This window comes from Ursus maritimus, unplaced genomic scaffold (assembly GCF_017311325.1).
Source record: "Ursus maritimus isolate PB19 unplaced genomic scaffold, ASM1731132v1 scaffold_12, whole genome shotgun sequence".
Classification (NCBI taxonomy): domain Eukaryota; kingdom Metazoa; phylum Chordata; class Mammalia; order Carnivora; family Ursidae; genus Ursus; species Ursus maritimus.
This window is the reverse complement of record NW_024423564.1, coordinates 58,141,099-58,162,500: the sequence shown is the minus strand read 5'-3', so window position 1 is coordinate 58,162,500 and position 21,402 is coordinate 58,141,099. Positions and strand designations below refer to the sequence as shown.

General features: G+C 42.8%; 1 protein-coding gene across 1 annotated transcript in view; it reads right to left on the bottom strand.

The window, feature by feature from the left end:
* Nucleotides 1-8,145: 8,145 nt before the first annotated feature.
* Nucleotides 8,146-21,402, bottom strand: part of LOC121102090 (disabled homolog 1-like) — a 178,187-nt gene continuing 164,930 nt past the window's right edge. Inside the window, exons 4-5 of the mRNA XM_040627256.1 lie at nucleotides 16,412-16,551; nucleotides 8,146-8,363 (exon numbers count right to left, since the gene is read on the bottom strand). Coding sequence (XP_040483190.1) covers nucleotides 8,166-8,363; nucleotides 16,412-16,551 — 338 coding nt within the window. The 3' untranslated portion in view covers nucleotides 8,146-8,165. The remainder of the gene's footprint in view (nucleotides 8,364-16,411; nucleotides 16,552-21,402) is intronic.

Genomic DNA, 21,402 nt, shown 5'->3' with positions numbered 1-21,402 from the left:
TACAGATGACTAAAAGAGGCACAATGTCCTTAAGAAAAATTGGTTTACAATCACACAACTGGGCAAGAGTAGATCCAGGATAGTCTGGATCTCAAATCTATGTTCCTTCCACTCCAGCCACTCTCTGGTGCCTACACCATACTGGCAAGGAGTGTGGGCCGTGGATTCCAACAGACTCGGCATGAACCCTGCATGCGGGAGGAAATGTGTAAAGCACTTGGTTGAAGGAAGCACTTTGCCCAGAGAAAGGTCTTGATAAATTTAAGTGTGTTGTACTGCTGTTGGTATTACTGTTGACATTACAAGCCCTTGAAAAATGAGATATTTACTGTGTGAAACAAGGCAAAGGACATTCAGAGCGCAGGGGCTGCCTTGAGAAAAATCACAAAAGCTGGGCAGTGCCTGGTTTGCACAGGGAATGGCAAGATGTGGCAACCCCAGCATTCTGCTCATCCACTGATGATACGCCGAGATCTGCCACGTCCAGCTGGGCAGGGTGTATACTGCACAGCTTCCGGGGAATGAGACATGCTATAGTCATCAAAAGTGTATATAATTAGTGCAACAATTTACCAGAAGATGGCAATGAGTTTTAAAGAAAGGACCTGTTCCTGATTAGCACAAAGGCATCTTAAGAACTAAGGGTGGCCTTATAGTCCCTGTACCGACTTCTCTGTACATTGAATAGTATCTCAGCTATAACACACATGGTTCAACCAAAACCCTTTGGTCTGATATTCCAGGCCTTACAATCTGGCCCCTGCCTACTTTCTCAGTTTCCTCTCTCACTGATAGCAATTACCCATCCAGAATAATAGACATGTCATTCTTCCCCATGCCTGCCCTCCTTCATGACTTTCCTGTTATACAGGCTTAGTAAACACTCCCTGTAATTCCCTTTGCTTGGACACTGGTCTTCTAATACCCCCGACATCATATCTTGTCCGTTTTTCAAGATTTTGCCCTTTCTTCCTAAATCAGTCCATATTTTTTTCAGACGGAAGAAATCATTTTTTTCTTTTAAACTCTCGTGATACTTTCCTCTTTCTCTTATTATATTCATTATTCTTGTTTTGAGCTTTTAGTTATTTATATATGTCCTACCTCCAATGCCAGAAGATCCTTGAAGGAATGGTTTCAGGCCGTTTCATCTCTATCCACCAAGTAGAATACCCCTTTCACTCAATAAGCACTTGTGGAATGAATGAATGAATGAATGAATCGACTGAATGAATGAGTGAATGAACCAATGAAAATGGTGGCCTGGTCTAGACAGGGGTTCTTAATCTTGTCTGACCAAACACCTTCTTTTTATAACAAATATTTTGTAATCCTTCCTTTATTGCCTGCAAAGGATTATATACTCTACCTACACACATAAAGTTCAAGCACATCAAACTGTCCTAATTATAACAAAGAAATAAAAGATGATTTCGGATAAAAAATGATGTGAATGTCGACATATAAATACTTAGTTACAACTACAACAGAAGAACATAGGACGTTGTTATATGTTTACATTTTCTTATAATGAATAAATTTGGGTTGAAGAAGTGTTCGATTCAATATGCAGATGCTCTTTTCCCTACATCTGACATTTTTAAGGAAGGGCCAAATGAGTCGAGTTATAGTGAACATGACAGGTACCATGAAACTGGTACACCTGTGCCATGTTGGTGACTCAAACGTGAAGAGCGTCACGTGGTATGGTTTCCCAAAACGAAGAACAGCTCTTGATGCGGATCCAATAAAACAAAGCACTCCCTTCTTGTAGCTCAGTTGCATTTCTGGAAAATTCAGTATTATGGATATACTTTGCTTATATGCAGAGTTAGATTTTAGATCCAGTTCATTATAAATAGGTTTTTTATCTACATGGATGTCTAGTAAGACATCTGAAAGTCATATAGCACAGGAAACATTTCTGTTGTGTGTGACCATCCTATACTCTGTAGAATGTCTAGCATCCTTCGTCCCTACTAAATTCCTGCATTAGGACCCTCTTCCCCAAAAGTTGTAACCACATAATGCCTACATAAGGTTCCAAAACACCCAGTACAGGGAAAGAACCAATGAAGTGGAGAATCTCTGGAGTAGGAGAAGGAAAACGAGCTCAGGTGCTGCAAAATGTGAATTTGAAATCAATTCCTATACATAATAGCCTTGGGAAAGCCACTTATCCTCCCTGTACCTTTAGTAGACTCATCTGTAAGAGGCAGCAATCAAACCTTCCAGAACTGGTGGGTGTCCAAGGAGACAGGACACACACGAGCATGTGGGAAACCATGCCGTGAAGCTTACAGGCTAGTTCAGAAGTAGTCTAGTGAGAATTCTGTGTAGTGTTTCAGGGGCTCCCGGCATGACGGGGATGCCCCATAGACTCCCAGATCCCAGCACTCTGCTCTGTAGCCCCTTCCTCTTCTTCCCTGTCCCCTTCCCCAGGGCCACTTTCCCTTCCTCTTCCTGAACTGCTCTCCCCAAGCCCCACTCAAAACATCCAGTTTGAACTGAAGGAACAACAGTCCTGTTTTTGATGAGATACAAGTAACATCTGGTTTTCCCTGAAGAGTACATTATTAAATCAGCCCTGAGATTTAAGTGCAACCATTGCATTTAAGATATCATTAGCCCTCTATGACGAGAGACAATATTCAATCCTGGGTCGCTCTCCACCTCTCCCCCGCTATGCCCTAGTTTTTCTTTTGTACATTTGCTGGTTCTTAATCACTAAGTCAATTTAATTTTTGTGCAGTATTACTGAGCACCTACTATGTGGGGGTCATTGTGCTAACTAGACAGATAACAGTGATGAACAAAAAGATATGGCCCCACTCATCTGCATGTTTGTAGAAGTGCTCATTAATATTTTTTGCAGAGAAGAATGAACACATGTAGCTTTCTCTTTAAGACCTCTGTGCATTTTGAAATATCGATTTTTCTTTCCTGACTTGCTTATCTGGTCCTCTCTAGCTCACTCCTCCACTGCCATGTCAGTGTGCCCTTTTCTGTGAAAAATTCCTGAATGTTCTAGGCAAAGCTTAGTCTTGATCCCCTGAGTCCTGACAACTCCATTCACACCTGGGTTTTAGCAATTGTCAGTTCCATTTGTGAGTCTGGTGAAACCAGACTGTGAAAGGCTCGGGGGCAAGGACCACGTCTAATTCATCTTTGAATCCCCAGGAAACAGAGCATCACGTGGCATAGAAGAGGCATCCGATCTGCTCTTGCCTAAGCACATATGGGTTACACAGCCAACATTCCATCTACAAGACAGTTTCAGTACTAACTCCACTCTTTGCACCTTCCCTCAGGAAAGGTCATCAGCATGAAAATGAATAATGGTGACAATAAAACAGAGAGAATACTGAATCTGCTCTAACATATTTAAAAGCACATCATTTATAAAATTTGGTATTGCTATGGTCTGAATGTTTATGTCCTCCCCCCTCCAAATTCATATGTTGAAATTCTAGCCCTCAAGGAGATGGTAGTAGGAGGTGGGACCTTTGGGAGGTAATTAGGTCCTGAGAGTGAAACCCTTTTTGAATGGGATTAGGGTCCTGATAACAGAGGCTCTAGAAAGCATCCTGACCCCTTCCACCATGTGAGGACATGCAGCAAAAAGGCATCAGCTATGAGGAAGTGGGCTCTCCCCCCAGACAGTGAAATTGCCGGGGCCATGATATCTGACTCCCCACCTCCAGAACTGTGAGAAAGAAATACCTGCTATTTATGAGCCGCCTCCTTTATGGCATTTTTGTTAGAGAAGCCCAAACAGACTAAGGCAGGTATGTTATTATTAGTGCTATCTTACTAGCATCACGGCTCCTGGACCAGACTGCCTGGGGTTGGATCTCAGCTCTTGCTACTTAATTTACTGTGGGACTTAATTTGGATTTCACTTCCCTCGACTATAAAATGGTCATAATAAAAGCACCTACTTCACAGAATTGCTGTAATGTACTTCAGATGGTACATACAGTAGTACCATCAGGGTGGGCTACGCCCAACGAACAAGCAAAATTTACACGTGATTATGGCAACAAGGTCTCACAGCATCTTGAAAAGTTGATTCAGACTACGGCCCTCTGTCTTGAGAAACAGACTGATTGTCAGGGTCCCGCAATATTTAGGATTTTTTTATGGCATCAAATTATAGCAATTCTATGGAATAAAACTGTAAATCAAGAGAGAAGAGAAGTCAGTAAGTTTCCCTGGAAAGACTGAAGATTTGAAATTGGAAGGTTTGTTCTGAGTCTGCAGCCAAGTCAGTTTCTTTATCTGCAAAATGAAGATGACTTCCCTCCTGCCTTAGTACCCACAGGTCTGATTTGAGGACCTAGTAACATTGATATGAAAACCACATCTATTCCTGATTTCCTACAGCTCCTACTATTACCAATAACCATGAGTTTATATATGACATTTTCTGCAGTCTCACTGATCCCTTTGACACATTATCAATATCTAGCTATCTGAAAATCTGAACAGCTTTTCAATATTGATTTATTCCCTGCAATATGCTAATAATAAAACAGAATTTACTCATGTTAGGATTGGGATCAAGAACCCTTTGAAATTCAAGACAAGGTGTAAATTGCTGCAAAGGGTCTCTTTAATTGGGATCAAAACATTTTTGACAGCTTTTGGATTTTAAAATCCTAGCTATTGTCACGTTCTGCAAATGTTTCTTTTTTTGGCTTGAAAAAAAAAATGCAGTCAAGCTTGAGAATACTTTAGTTATGATAAACAACTAAAATTTGTCATTCCAAATGACAAAAACCCAGTTTTCCATTTCGTTGATATGTAGGACAAAATACTTCACTTAAACTCTTATCCTGCACAATTCAGTTGGTCCCCTGCTGGGCAACAACAAAGGTTTAGTAAACTAATCTCCAGTGGAGTTTGAAAAACCTCCATTTGTTTGAAGATAAAGCACATCAACAGGGATGACTTTAAGGAAGAAACAGAATTTTAAAACTAGTCTCAGGATTCAACTTCGACATGACTTTGTTCAATACTTCATCCTCTACTTGACTCCCTTCCACAATTTTCCCACCATACGGTTGCTACCTGAACACTCCTAAGTGCTGGGGACTCGCTAGCGCAGAAGGTGGTCCACCTAACTGGCGGAAAATTCCTCCTCCTCATACACCGACACAGCTTCAAAGAAACTTGTATCGCCCAATCTTGCTTCTATTTGTTGGGTCACACAGAACAAGTCAGCTCCTTCCGCTACTACACAACTCTTTGGAGAGATGACCACTATTAATAGGGGGTGTCTGGCTCTCTGCTGTCTCTGTTCCAGGCTTTAATACACTCAATCCCTTCTACTAGCTTTCCCTAGACTTGCGTCGAGACATAGTAACAAGCTCAGGCTGCAGAAGCCAGATGCTACCAGGGCCTAATGTGAATCATACAGAACTGGAGTGAAGTAAGCCAAGCAGAAGACACCTGACTCTGCCTTCTCCCTGATCCTTCACCAGGGATTGGACATTTTTTTCCACAAAGTCAAATGGCTTTGAGCTGAAATAATGATTTCACTGATGTTCTCCTTTGTGTCTAGTTGAAGAACCAAAAATAGCATTAGAGAGTTTGGTGGTATCTTTCTTTGGGGCCAGTTTTGCCACCCTCAACTGAGGATTTAGTTCTAGGTCAAGAATATAAACTACCTCTCCTCATGAGTTAAAATTTGGTGATTGGGATTTTAAGGATCTAGGCACAGCTTATCCAATGGAGGGTTACATAATGCAAGAGCAATGCCCAAAAACATGGCCCCTGGACAAGATAAAGTCTGTGACACTCGAGCTCACTCCTGTCCCTTTGGTTATACCGGCTATCGGTGGCAGGTAGACTAGAGATGATGACCTAGTATTGGGGCATATAAATCTCCCGGTTAGGCTTGATCCATATTACTTGTCTCCCCCCAATAAAGATGCTAAGGGGATCAGTGACATCCTACCAGTTTCTACAAGTCCACAGCTCTCTGCCTCTTGTGTGTACCTGGGAGCTCAGGAGGCTACACCTGTGTTGAGAAGTCTTGGTTCAACATAGTTTCTAGTCCTCCAAGTGTCTTGGCCCCCCTCCTCAGGACACTCTTTGATTTGCCTATGTCCTTTTTCAAGTGTGAGGTTCAAGACTGAGCACAAGTCTCCAAACTGTAGTCTACCCAAGAGAAGGAAAAACTCCCTGGTTTCAGAAACTATATAATATTAATATATATAATATTAATAAAAGGCAGGAGAGGCATTCATTAGGCTCTTAATCTTGTTGCATTCAAGCTCCTGTACTCCCTGTGCTTATGCCCTCATTCTAAACTCCCTTCTCCCAAGGCATTCTGAGGTAGGCCCACCTTTCTCCATAATAGAGAGCTCAACTGCCCTGCTACTGACTCAGGCCAACGGGAGGCCAAACCCCAGTTCTGCCACCTACTTGCTGGGTAACCTTTGGCAAAGTCACTTATCCTGAGAGATAACAGGTATCGAGGTAAGTGAGAAGACTCACGGGCCAGACTAACCTGGATTCTAATCCTGTCTCCAACCACCACTTACTTTCAATAAATTACATCTACGTTTCTCTCTTCCATATCTCCAGCTATAAAATGGAAAGGATACCGCCATCTACCTCACAGCGCTGTCGTGAGGATTAACAGAGTTGGTACTTACAAAGGGTTCACAACAATGCCTGGCACATACTATGCGCTTGATGAAATAATAATTATCATTATTTTCCCATAAGACTGCTGTGAGGGCAAAACCGAATCATGTATGTACCATGACTAATAGGCACGTAGTATACAGTAGGTACCTCATGAAGGGGAGTTATTATCACTTGTTCTTATAGTGGTAAACTTCACATAACTAAAAATTTACCATTCTAAGATTTCTTGGCATACAGTTCAGGGGTGTAAAGTGTATGGACAGTGTTGTGCAGTACCCCCCAGCCATCCATCACGAGTGCCATTTTCTTCTTCCCAGGGAGTAACTCTACTCACTAAACCCTCACTCTTCATCACATGCCCCTGCTCCCCACAGGCTCTCACCACCGCCGTTCCACTTTTCGTCTCTCTGAATTTCATTTATCTAGATACGTCATAGAAGTGGAATCCAACAGAATTTGCCTTTTTATAACTGGCTTATTTCACTTTGCATAATGTCTTCAAGTTTCCTTTGTGTAGTAGCATGTGTCAGAACTTCCTTCCTTTTTGCTGCTGAATAATATTCCATTGGATGAGGCCACCACATTTTGTGTATCCACTCATCCGTGGATGGACGCTTGGGTAGTTTCCGCCTTTTGGCTGCTGTGAATAATGCTGCTATGAATCTGGGTAGACAAATATCTATCCTATGACTAATTATTCAGAAAAAGCTTTTCTTCAAAACCCATTTTTACTGTTAAATTATCATCCTCCTACTCGTATGGTATCCTAATAGGAGTCAGAACAAAGGAGAGAAAATGTAATGCAAAACGACTAAGGTTGAGTAACTTGGTTGAGGCTGGTGTATACGACGCTTGAAAATTAACTTGGGAAGTGCACAGGAGGTAATACATGTAAAGGTGTTTTATAAGCTGTAAAACACTGAATGAATAAAAGGAAAAAACCACGTCCATCTGACTCCTGCTCTCTGGACTAAACAGAGCATGGAACATTTTTCTGTTTTTCCCTTATCATCAATGAACAGGACCACCAATGGTAGGGCAGCCCTGGGGATGAAGGTGGGAGCTAAGTGCTGCCGGGGGGGGCTCCTGAAAACACAAACCACTTCTTTGGCGGTTCAACAAACACATCAGCCCTGACATTTCCTGGTCATGCAGTGACAGACTTTTCTAAGATTGGAAACTCCATCCTTTTTGATTACAGCAATTGCAAGGTGGCAAAGGCTAAACTCAGGAAGGTCTGGGGGCTTTGACCAAGTCAAAAGATATTCACGTGTCTCCCTGTAGGATGCATGTCATTAAAGCTGCCAACACACAAAGAAATTTAACTTAAACCGTCACATTACCCACCGCGCTTCAAAGCTCATCAATCTCCTGTTAGATTCCCGGGCCTGTGTGACACTTCTATCACAATCACACTGTTAGAAACACTGTGGCCAAGTCAGGGAAGAGCGTCCCTTTGATGGACGATCACAGTTGATCAAGTTTGTCAGTCGCTTTATGTGTTTTTATGCTTGTTTGATATTCCTGCCCAGAGAGTAGAGGCTTTTAAGGGCACATCTGTCAATGGATTCAATTTCACAATGCCATGGGATTCTTTTACTTACCCCTGTCTTCTCGTCAAATATTTTGATACCGCCAAAGGAGATGGTTAAAAAGATTTTCTGCTTGTGTTCTCCTTTGGAACGCGCGCCAGCAACAACGCCCTGTTGAAAGGAAAGATATGGTTTTTACTTGAGTGTTTCATTTGAAGATTCCCTCCAATCCCAAAGGCGTGTCAGCTACCATCCGCCAATGCCACCAATAACGGCCACTGCTCTCCCTTCGCCCCTTCCATGCTTCCCTGACCAACGTGTTTGCCTCTGCTTGATATTTTAGGGTAATGGTTACCCTAACATTATATCTAACATTGTATCAATAGATACCTGAACACTGATTCACGTAGCCACCCAAGATTTATCGAACACCTCCTTCATGCCTAGATACCCAGCTCAGAATTCAAGACCCCACAGTAAACACGATATGATCCTCTTGTTAATAATATGTTGCTGGGCTTCATACTGTATATGGTTTCAATCTATTACATAAAGAGGAGTTACAGAATGTATTCCTAAATGTGATTTAATCTTTATACTTCTGGACGAAGTTTCCATAGGAATCGATTTTAGAGACCAGAAGGAAAATACAAACCATTGCCAGACTGCAAGTCTCCCTTCTGTCTGGAAAAATATGATCATCAGAGTGACATGCTTACGGTTTGCAGTTTCTCCCCACACACATCTTCTATTTTCCTTTACCCTTTTTGGTAGGAAGTTACCTATCAAATGCATTCCATTTATCAATGCCTCTGTTTCCCCACTTTTCCAAACTTTTTATAAACCAAAGCTATGTATCTGAGTCAGTTAGAAGGTAAACATCACAAAAGGCGCGCGTGTCCCTCTGCTCACTGCTCTATCCCGAGTGCCCAGGACAGTCCCTGGAGGGAAGAGGCACTCTGTCATTCTTGTGAGATGAATGTACTATTCAGAGTTCTCCCAAAGTTGATATGATGCAAATTAAGAGCGAAGCCACTTATTATTTTATTTTAATTTTTTTATAACAATATTTTTTATTATATTATGTTAGTCACCATACAGTACATCCCTGGTTTTTGATGTAAAGTTCGATGATTCATTAGTTGCATATAACACCCAGTGCACCATGCAATACATGCTTCTTAAATTAGCTTCTGTGGTGGCCACTGACAGGTAAGCATGGGCTTCATGTGAGGGTACCACTCAGAGGGTAAGGACATGCCAAGGGATTTATACTCGGGGTGGGGGCGTGTTCCTACCTCTGTATTAGGTTTGGACCTTCTAGCCCCTTTGTTGCTATTAGCCTGCCCTGAGTACAAGATCAAGCCCAACTATCAGCAGGTATAGTTCCGGGCTTCCAGGAGTAGAAAAGTCGAAAATAATCATGACATCGTGTTTCCAGGAGATAAAAGTCATCTGATCTCTCATCAGAAGAACATGTTCACAACCTCAGTGTCAGAGAACCAGTGGTGTTAGGAACAGGGATGACCAGAAGGCACAGGGACGGGTCATCCGTTTGAGGCTGTTCCGTTACTGTCACTTTGGGTACCAGCAACGTTCTGTGCAACCGGACGGCTGGCTTATGCTCCTGGCTCTCTGTGATCTTGGGCAAATGACTTAATTCTCACTGCCACTTCCTCAAGTGTAAACACTATCCTTGCATGGGTAAGAGAATTGAATGAAAATTTATGTCAAGTACCTAGTACGGTGCCCGGAACACTACAGGGATGTCATGAAAATTAACTTCTTTGAGTAAATGAACAACTGTCCCTAAAAGTCTGTGCTCTGGTTCCTGTTTGGGGACTACTAGTAGGAAAGTCACTTCCTTCCGAGTCACCCATTCATTCTCAAGCACCACTTACACCCTTGCAGATGTACAGAATGTCAGAGCTAGAGAAAAATTTTCCACGTTTCCAGCTGACAGGTGAGGAAAATGACGTCTGGGAGGTGGGGGTGGGCAGTGCGGAGGTGGTACGGGGGGCTGGTAGAGAGCTAAGCCTACAACGCAGCTCTCCGGACTCCCGGTGCAGGGGGCTCTTAATTCTTCACACGGTGGCTTCTTTCTAGCAAGCCAAAATTTCTCTGGGTGACCCTCCCCAGCGTTGCTCTTTCAACCCCTCAGGGCTGCCCCTCAGTGACCAGGGATCCCTCCGCAATGCCTGTCCTCTAAATAGTTAAAGACAGTGACTCACCCCCCAAAGCTAAGTCCTCTGTCTCTGTAACTGTCCTGCTTGGCCAGAGGTTTCTGGAGTCCTTGATGTGCAGCTTGCTTTCCTGGGAATTCACTGAGGGGTGACTCTCAGGAACATGGGGAGAATGGCCAAAGTATGTTTTGGCAGCCTCGGGGGGTAATTCTTATTTCTAATGCCATCCTACTGGGGGGACATTGTCTCCGACCCCTGCCCTCTTTGCACCTCACTCTTTCTCCCTGCTTCCCTTTTCCTCACTGGTCCTTATGGCCATCTGATACATTTACTTATTCATTTGGTGACCATCTGCCTTTGCCCAATAGAACCAAAGCTCACTTGTGCCCAGAACTCTGTTTAATCCATGCTATGTGCCCAGTATCAACAACGGAGCCCAGCATCAAGCAGGCACCTGAAAGGGGAAGTGACCTTCCCTCCCTCAGCGAGTGAGCCCGCCAGACTTTGAACGCTGGGCTCTTGGCTGGATTTGGAATAAAATAACCTGGTGCTGGCACCCTCTGCAGCTGAACCTCCAACTTCAGATCTCCAGACATAACACAAAAAGAATGAGAAGTCGCTCCATCGTAAACAGAAGGACTGGAGGGACCGCGTCAAAGGGGCGGGGAGCCCTTCCTCTGTGTTCAGCTCCTCTTAGGAGAGAACATCACAGTCCGTGGTGGGGAGAGGGCTGCACCTTTGATCGAGGAGAGCGGCTTCAACGTCTGCATCTCCAAAACAGGCCCACAGTCCCCCGCTCTCTGAATTACCACCCCCTCTAATAGCAGAATGCAGCTGTACCCAGAGGAGGATGGAAAGAAGAGAAAGAGCACACGCACATGTTCCAGGAACGTTTCTGCTTGGGGCTGCTGCTGGTGGCTTTACATGACAAATGAAAGAGGGAAGGACTATCCGTGCAGCGCCGTCTTTGGGGAAATAAGACTCCAATTTTATCAAGCATGTTTCTCCTGTGAGACAGGACCCTGAGCCAAGCTCTGAAAAATGGCGCTATGGCCAAACAAGTCTACCGGCAGACGGCACGCCTCACGGTCTCATCTCCCCACGAGATTATTCACTGCTGGACGCAGAACGAGCAGACGTCCAGGAGACAGCTCGGACTGGGGGTCACAAGATGTGGATGGAGGTGCCCTTTGCGGCTCTGCACCTCCTGTTAGCCACCTGACCGAGGAAGGCATTGTTGGAAATCTGGAAAGTACAGTCAAGCATTTTCTTGGGTACCTACACGTACACGCTTACAGGTTCTCTCTTGTATCATATAATTTAGCCCATGCTTAATCCTGGAAAGTAAAAATCATCTCCCTTAGTTTATGTGTGAGGAAACAGAAGGCCAGGGGCTGAAGTGACCTCCTGAAACCTCAAGGAACTAATAAGACAGAGAGACAATTCAAACAGCAATCTTTCAGATTCCCATGTTGAGCTTCCTTCTATTATAACCTTCCTTAAGAGCTTTTTTGGGGGGGAGGGGGGAACACATAGATGGGGGAAAAAAAAGACTACACAATATACTACAGATATGTCAAAAATGTTCTGCAAACAGCCAGGTGGAACCATCAGCTCCCAGACTCCACAGTGAAGGGGAACTTTAAATGAAAATCATCGCATTTCTTACCTCATTAGGGTGTTCAGATATTGAAAACAGTTACACACGTACAGCACGTAGCACGGTGTGTTGCATGCGGGGACAGCTGGGTGGATAACAGTCGTCATGATTACTGGTACTAACATTCATACTACGAAGCAGTGCCTCGTGCCAGGCGCTTGTGGAATGATGGACACAGGCATCCCTCGGGGAGTCACACATAGGTAGTATCTCCATGAAGGAAGTGACACACAGAGGGTCAGACACATCAGGCAGGATTCACTGGCTGCCCTGTCCAGCTCAGGGGTCCCCCGAGGATGAGTTAAGGGGAAGCACAGGAAAGGGCTCTGAGAAACCCTATGCACATAATGGAATGGCTGTGATCTCGGTGGATCCTGTAAAGCAGGTAGGAAAACACAATAGGCTTCAGGCATGAATGGCTGAAAACCTACAGTGCTATTCCAGAATGTTCCATGATTTAAAAAAAAAAAAAAGCTGGTCTCCAATCTCAGCTGTCCCAGTTATTAGCTATACAAACCTTGGAAAAAACTCACCCCAAATCTCACTTTTCCCAGTTTAAAAAAAAAAAAAAAAGAGAGAGAGAGAATTTAATTATTCTCCTCTACTCTGCTTAGTGCCCAGAGCCTGGCCCCTGTGGACTGCATTCCCTGGTCCTCTGGGCTTCCTGCCGTCTGGCTTCCAGTTGGGTTTCACCAGTGCAAGACAGGCAGGAGATCAGAGGTGGACGGAGGGAGAGGTCAGGGTACTCCATCCGTATCCTTTCCCTCCTTGTGCTATATCTCTGGCAGGGCCTATACTTTTGCTTGGTGAGGGAGGGGACTTCCTCCTCAATCCTGCTCTCCGTGGGTTTCAGTAAAGTTATTTCCTCCTAGGGTGGTAGCTGTTCTCTCCTATTGCAGATTCCTGGGATCTTCACCATTCCTTATTCCCTTACTTAACCTTACCTACCCTTTGTAAGTGGCTCTTTCATGAAAGTGTCTCATCTGACCTAGCCAGGGTGGACTCTGCTCCTTAGAGGACCCCAGCCGACATATTTAGAGCTCTGTAATTAGCCCTCCAGGCATTGTCTCTGGGAGATCTCATCCCCTCCTGGGGTGTCCACCATCACCGTTTTGCCCAACGTCTCTAAAAGTTGACTACTTTTTAAGTCAATGATGTGTGGGTACCGGGTATTAACTTACTGGTGGGGGCTTAAAATCTCATTGGGGAACCAAGATAAATTAACTGCAGATACAAAAAAGAATATAATTAAGCCCTGAACTATGTCTTATCCAACACTGGGCATCCAGAGATCGAGGTTTGAAATTCTGGGCTTAACACAGGTTAAATGAAGGTTGTGGGGCAAATCCTTTAACTTCTATGAACCTCAGGCTTCTTATTTATAAAACAGGGGGGCTAATATTTATCTCACAAGAGAAAAAAAGGTGATATATGGGAAAATGCTTATGTTGACTCTAAATTAAAACATGATGATGATGGTGTTTTGCTGGAGGACAGGCGACAGCCCACTCATACCTGGAATATGAATCCCCTCTCAAATCTCTACGATCCAAAAGAAAACTCTCTAAAACAGGAAAAGGTACCAGCCTCAAAGAGTCTAGCAAAGGAAAGCAGATTTTCTTTTTATTTCTCATATGGCCTAACGTGAACAAGTGGGCCCCTTTGCAAGGCTAAAAGGCATTTTGTAGTTCTCTGCCTCTTTCTTTCCTGGGCAGGTGGCCAAATGGAGAATCGATCATTTATGTTTCTGTTTCCTAAAGAAAAACCACTGGGAGCTGAAATGTCAACATTCTTCTCAGCAACTTGCAAATAATGAAACACAATTGTCTGGGAACCAAGATCCCCTCAACGAGCTCAGCGCATCTGACAGGAGTGTGTTATGGCAGGACAAATTCTCGGGGCTTTGGGGACCTCCTAGTTCTGAGGGGTGACAGATGGGGCATTTCACTGCAGGTAACACACGCACACGCACGAGGTCAGCAATCACCGCCAGGCCTGGTCCAGCTAGCCTGAGTCAACGTGAATGCGGACAGAAAACCTGCAGGGAGCGCAGGCAGACTCCCGCTCCAAGCCACCTAGACTCAGCCCTTCCAGGAAGGCAGTGGCCGAAGAGGAGCCCTGGGACGCATGCCTGGTGAATGGCTATCCACCGGCATGCTGGGAGAAGCCGCATCAGCTCCTCAGCAGACTTGCTTGTGGCTCTGCGTGAGAACAAGGCTGCTGGGAGATTTTTCTTGACGTCCTTTAATTAATATTTGTCAGGAGCAAATCTCCATTTGCCTGGCCTCGTGCTCAGTAAGGAGGGACTTCAGCAAAAATGAAGATCCTGGCCTTCACCCCTATCACTGAGTAGGGTCTCCTTGGGGAAGAAGGCATGGCTCTGTCTGATGGGAGTCTGCAGGGAGGCTGAGGACTCCAGGCTCAGTCTCTTTTGGGTTCTCTCTGCAATCTGCCCACTGGCAGTCTGACTCCTGTCAGACTTTGTTATTTACTTATCAATCAGATTTGAGCTTAGCTGAAGAAGAGAGTTCATTACTGGATTGTCCTAAAATCTCATAATCTTGCTTAATTATAAAAAGAAAGAAAGAAAAGAAAGAAAAGAAAGAAAAGAAAGAAAAGAAAGAAAGAAAGAAAGAAAGAAAGAAAGAAAGAAAGAAAGAAAACATTAACTTTTTCCAAGGTGATAATCTGTGAAATCATGATTTGCTATCTTTTAAAACCTTTTTCTAGTATACCTTATAATAGATACATAACTATTAAAATAAAAATTGCTTCTGTAACAGCTAAAAAAATAATGGGTACACAGTTTAGAAAATTAAGATTTTTGGGTGCCTGGGTGGTTTAGTCGGCGAAGCGGGCGACTCTTGGTTTCAGCTCAGGTCACAACCTCGTGGTCATGAGATCGAGCCCCACGTTGGGCTCTGCATTCGGCAAAGAATCTGCTTCAGATTCTCTCTCCCTCCAGCTCATGCTCACTCTTTCTCTCTCAAATAAATAAAATCTTTTTAAAAATTAAAAAAAAATAGAAATTAAGATTTTTTTAAAAATGATGATTCTTACAGCCATACTAAGGAGACTTAGCATCTGATATCCATGTTAAACTGCTGAGAAAATTTGTATAGTATAAATAAAAAATAATAGCTCTGATTTATTAGGCAAATAGGAAAGAAAAGGCAACATAGAGGGTGTTTTACAGATACTGTCCCAGTTCATACTAGGAGGAACTTGGCCAGCCATGTAGAGATATTTTTTTCTTTTGTTCCTCCTTTCTTACACTTAAAAGAAAAAATTACACTGACCAAGTTGTGTCCTGAGGGACTATTTGAAGATATGAAAAAAAAATTCTCATAAATATTATATTAGGTGAGAAAAAAACAGTGTTTAAGACTGTATAATAGTAATTTCAACTGTATTACATATGTTTATAATTCATATAATAACATACAAAGACAGATTGTAAGTTACAGACAAAAATGTAGACACTGATTTTCTTTGTGTGGTGGGATTATGGATGATTTTAATTTTTCTCCTTATATTTTTCTGTATTTTCAAAATATTTTACACAATGAACATTTTGTAAATTCTATAATTGGAAGATACTTAAATTATATGTATTAAATGCATAAGGTATTTTGTAGACTTCCTGCTAACTCATTTGTTTTTTCAATATTTTAAATTCACTTTTTAAAAGAAGGAAACACAGACTATATGAAGACCAGAATGTGGGAACAAATGATGCTCTTTTTCATATGTTTTAAAAGGCCATTTAATAACATAATTTCATTCTGTATACTAATTTTTTCCAATTTCTTTCTTAGATTTCTCAATAAAAAAGCCTTCTTTAAAGCATTTACAATCAGAAGTCTCTCTGTGATGTCCCCAAATACCACAGTCTCATTACATATTACTTTAAAAAATATTTTTCTTTTACAGAGTGTTTGGAACATTAATAAGAATGATAAGAATGAATAAAGTCAGCTTTCATCCTAACAGCATCTTTTACCATATTTATCATATGGTAAAATATTTATAATGTATTCAAAAATAACAAAGGGGCAAGGATTCATAAATTGTGAGGGACTATAAAATTTGACAATTTTACTTTTTTTTGCAGGCATTGCACCATGAAGATAACATTGAATAAACGGCGATACTCTCAGAAGTTATAAAACTGGGCCCCAGCAAAATATCCCCACATAGTAGGCGCTCAATAAACATTTTCATAATGTTCGAAATCTCTTCCCAATGAACACATGCCGTAATTCAATTTACTAATGAACGAATAAGTAAAAAGTTTTACCACAATGATCATAATCACTCCCTCCCCTCAGTCCCATAAAACCCGTGATATCGAAAGTAAAATGTTTGTACAGCACCTTGAGTTTCATCATGGAATCTTGACATAACTTGTCTCCCCGAGCTGCAGAAACCTCATCAATCCCGATCAGCTTGGCCTTGTACCGGACCCCTTCACCTTTAAACCTCTTTATCAAAGTGGCTTCGCTGCGATCCTGACCTAAAAACAGAGAAAAGCAGGATTCAGGCATGTAAGTATTCAGGTCCCACCGTCTTTAAACACCCACCAAGTGCCGAGATTCGTTCTCTGGTTTCACTTATGTTCTAAGAAAGTCAAATCACTGGACCGTGTGGAAAAGAATGCTGTTCCCCTGGATGCAAATTCTGGCTCTATCCTTTTAAATCCAGAGGCAAATTACTTCTCTGGAGCCTCTGTTTTCTCAGGCAGAGAAGGAAAAAAAAAAAAAAAAGAATTAAAAATAACCAACCCCAATGGGGCATTAAAGATAATTAAATCAGACAACAAGTGTAAAGCACCCAATACAGAGTTTGATACACACCAGATATTCAACAAATAATAATCACCTACTAAGAGTTCATGTCTGACATTCTTGTTAGAGTAGTATTAGCACTGGGCCTCTTTGGCATTTCCAGCATTTAATATGACTTTGGCCAGGGTCCAAGACCTTCTTATACCCAATTCCATGGGCTGTTTTATAGTGAGACTCCAGAGTAATTGCTTTGTATCAAGTAATGACCCAGAGACAATTATCAAAAAAAAAAAAAAAAAAAAGGTTTTACAATATCTCTTCTCTAACTCGTGTGTGTATAGAAATAGGCTACTTGGTATGGTGGGCCCATATCCTGCAACAGCCTTTCTCAGTAATTATTAACATAATATTTTGCTAGGGCACGTCAACCAGAAGTTCAAGTACGTCCGCATGAAATAAGGACAGTAAAGTTTCCGTGAACTGAGTGTTTCATGGGAGATGTTTTATAAACTCGATCCCCACTCTTCGTAAAAACTCAACCATATCCATTTTCTAGATAATGAAGATGACGGTCACAGAATTCAAGGAATCTGACATAACTTGTCACAGTCAGAAAAAAAAGATGAATACACAGGAGTTAAAATTTCTAATATCAAACTTTTGTAAAGTTTGCACACGTGGTTCTTTTTTTTTTTTAAGAGATTTTATTTATTTATTTGACAGAGATAGAGACAGCCAGCGAGAGAGGGAACACAAGCAGGGGAGTGGGAGAGGAAGAAGCAGGCTCATAGCGGAGGAGCCTGATGTGGGGCTCGATCCCACAACGCCGGGATCATGCCCTGAGCCGAAGGCAGACGCTTAACGACTATGCCACCCAGGCGCCCCTGCACATGTGGTTCTTAAAACCTGGAGCACCCTAGTCTTCTGATACTCATGTCCCGGAAATCATGAACTTGAACTTCTAATACCTCCTCCATCAAGCCTGCCATCATGGGGCAGAAATCTAAGAGCCGAGCACAGGAGAGAGAACTCGGCCTACTTCCCTTTATCTATATGACGTGCAAGCTAGGCCTTTCCATAATATGGTTGAGAATTATTTGAGCTAAAAACAGGGGGAAAACAACAGCAATAGCTAACCACTGCATAATGCTTTTCTACTGAAAAAAAACATAACTTGTGGTTCATCCATTCCATCATCCCTCACTGAGGGAGGGTCTCCTCTGTGCCAGGTGCTGTACCTCACTGCAACAGACATATGAGACAAAATCTGTGCCCCTACAAGCTCGAGATTTTGGCGACTTAAGATAAAAACGCGCAACCCACTCTGCTAGTTGTGTAAGAAGGTGGCAGCCTTAGTTGGGCTTCCTCATTGCAAAGCATGGCTTTTTCACTTGAAAACCAACTAAACGGTCTGCTGAGCCTTGGTTTTCTCATCTGTCAAATGCGGATAAAATATCTCCATTCAGATTTATTGTGAATAGTAACTTCTAGGAGAGAGCTCGTGTGAAGCATGGATTCACATGCTAAGTTCTCAGAAAATGGCAGCTGTCGCCACTGTTACCAACCCAGTGAAAGAAGCACGTAGAAGATACGATGCTGAGGGAGGGAGGGCACAAAGGAGAAGCGTCTGCAGAGCCAGACCCCTGAATTCCAGCTGGTGCTTCTTCCCATCGTACCCTTGCTGATTCCTGGTCTATGCAAGCCTTTGAATCATATTCCACAAAGCCGATATAACACAGGGATGATTAGTCAGAACCTATGATCCATGTAAATATTCAGCCTCAGGATTCTGTGAGGGCAGATGTCAGAGACTAAAGCTAGGAACAAAGAAGATATTTGCCATGATACACCCCGTACAGACATCTGGCCCAACCACACAGCTGTGGTCCTACAGGTCACCTCTCTCTGCACCATCATGCAATGGTGGGTGGGAGTGGCCCATGGCTTCCCCTGGTTCTTGGGAAGGTTATGTTACTCTGTCCCCAAAACGATCTCTGCTTCTTCAACACACGACACTATTTCAGTCACTGATCAAATCCCTTTGACCGTGTGGGACTTCTCCAAGCTTTACCTACAGGTAGCATTTATCAGGCTCTGTTCAAAGCACATTGTATACACCAACTTGTTTAGCCCCAGAAATAACCCTAGACGTAGGTACTGTCATTCCTGTTTTTATAAATGAGGGCCTGAATGGAACATTGGAGAGCCCAAGTAATTTGTCTAAACCTAACTGAGTGTGACCTGAACCCAGATCTGTCTGATGCCAAAGCCCAGGCTTCTGGTTTGCTTGTGTTCTGTGTTTTCAGGCTTGTGCTCTTAACCACCAGGACTAATTGCTTCTCATTCTACCTGACTTCCCCATCTTTATATTGTATATAAAACTCACCTGGCCCAAATCTGTTGCTACCTAATACACTGGCAGCATTAATACCCCACTGGAGAGACAGCTTGAAACTGGAACAAACACCTTCCGGTCTCCGCATCATGTCCCAGAAAATGTCCACGAGTCAGATACAGAGACAGACTTAAGGAACATTTGTCAAGGCACAGGGCTCTAGCAAGGAGGACGCTTCATAAGGAGGCAGAGCCAGATCAGGTGAATGAGGGCAGAGATTAATAAGAAAATATTAGGCCATTTAGAGCAAAGTAGGGAGCCCAATTTAGATTAGGACCCAGGGCCAAGCTAATTTGTATGAAGGGCACTTATGCAGTAGATAATCCAGTTTCTCATTAAATGCTCCACCATTAAAAGGGTAATTTTTCATAAGCACATCTTGAGCAAGGTCTCAGTTATATTAGTTAAGAAATAAATAACAGATACCAGAGCCATAAGGCTATTCCATCAGAGACACGTATGATGTGAGGGTATTGGGGTAAGGGTCAGTCTTCATGCGTCCCAAGTCATGATGAATCCCCAGCCTATTTTGCTGAAAGCGCCACTGACCCTATGCTTCAGGATGGACAAAAGAAAGGACATGTATTTCAGGAAAATCATCAACATTGTCACTATCAATTATCGACCATTCACTCTACCAGTCGCTGTGCCAAGATTTTACATGCAATCTCTCATGTAATCCTCACACTTGCTCTTTAAGTTAGACTCTGTCACCTGCCCTATTTTACGGAAGATAACGTCAATGACCAACACCAACAGCAGAGCCGGAATTTTTTAAATAACAGCTTTATTAACATATAATTCCCATACCATTCAATTCCCTCTTGTAAGGAATGTAATTCCGTGGTTTCAGTACCTCCATAGACTTGGGCAACCATCATCGCTAGCTAATCGCATAACCTTTTCACCCTGCAAAAGAAGCCCTGCACCCATGAGCAGTTACTCCCCATCTCCCCCAAACCAACCGAGGCAACCACTTGTCCATTTGCTGTCTCTATGGACTTGTCTATTCTGGAGGGAAACCGCTTTTCATATACAGCGTATCATACAATGTGTGGTCCTTTGTAAGCGGCTTCTTTCGCTTCTCATCATATTTCCAAGGTTACTCCGTGTTATAGCACGTGCTATGCTGCACGTCGTTTGTTTCTGGCTGAATAGTATTCCATCGTGTCAATGTACCACACCAGTTGAAGGACGTTTAGGTTGGTTCTATTTGGGGCTAGTATGCATAATGCTGCCGTGACACTGGTGTATCAGTTACTGTGTGGGCATATTTTTCAGTTCTTGGTATTATACCATTTCTCCCCAAGTACCATTTCTCTCCTAGGTATCATACTAGGTCATATGGTAACTTTTTGAAAAACTAGCAAAGTGTTTTTTCCAAGTGGCTGTACCAGTTTACCCTCTCACCTGCAAAGAACGAGGGTTTCAGTTTCTCTACCAGATATTCTTGCCAATATTTCCATTTCTTTTTTGCTTTAGCCATCCTTATGGGTGTTTAGTGATATCAGAGTTTTGTTTTGCATTCTCCTCAGGACTAATGATGTTAAACATCTCTTCCTGTGCTCGTTGCCCTTTTGCATATCTTCTTTGGAGAAACTCTATTCCAATCTGACATAGTTGGGGCACCTGGCTGGCTCAGTGGGAAAAGCATACAACTCTTGATCTCAGGTTTGTGAGTTCGAGCCCCACACTGGGTGTAGAGATTACTTTAAAAATAATAAAATCTTAGAAAAATAATAAAAAGAAAATCTGACATGGTCAAATCTGAGAGCCTGAGTTTGAACACAGGTGTTATGAAAAATCTCATGCTTTTAATCATTAGGCTCTTTGGCATTGGTTGACCTTCCTCTACTCCGTTATGGCACTTGCCACTTTTTACTTTGTGTCACAGCTATTTGAGTAGATGCCTCATGGAGCCTACAGTAAACTGGCAGCTATCTTACCCCTAAGACAAGTCCCTTATAAACACACACACTGTGTCTGATCTTCTCAGACCTTATCCCCCTTACTCCTCCAGGGCCACTGGAAATAGGCATTGTCATCATTCTACGAATGAAGAAACCAAAGCCCGAGAGCTAACTAAAACTACTGCAAGCTAGGCTGGGAATAGACTCTCTTCTTGTCCCATGCCAACACCTGAGATCTTCCACTACGAGGCAGCAGGGTTTAATGGCCCAGAACA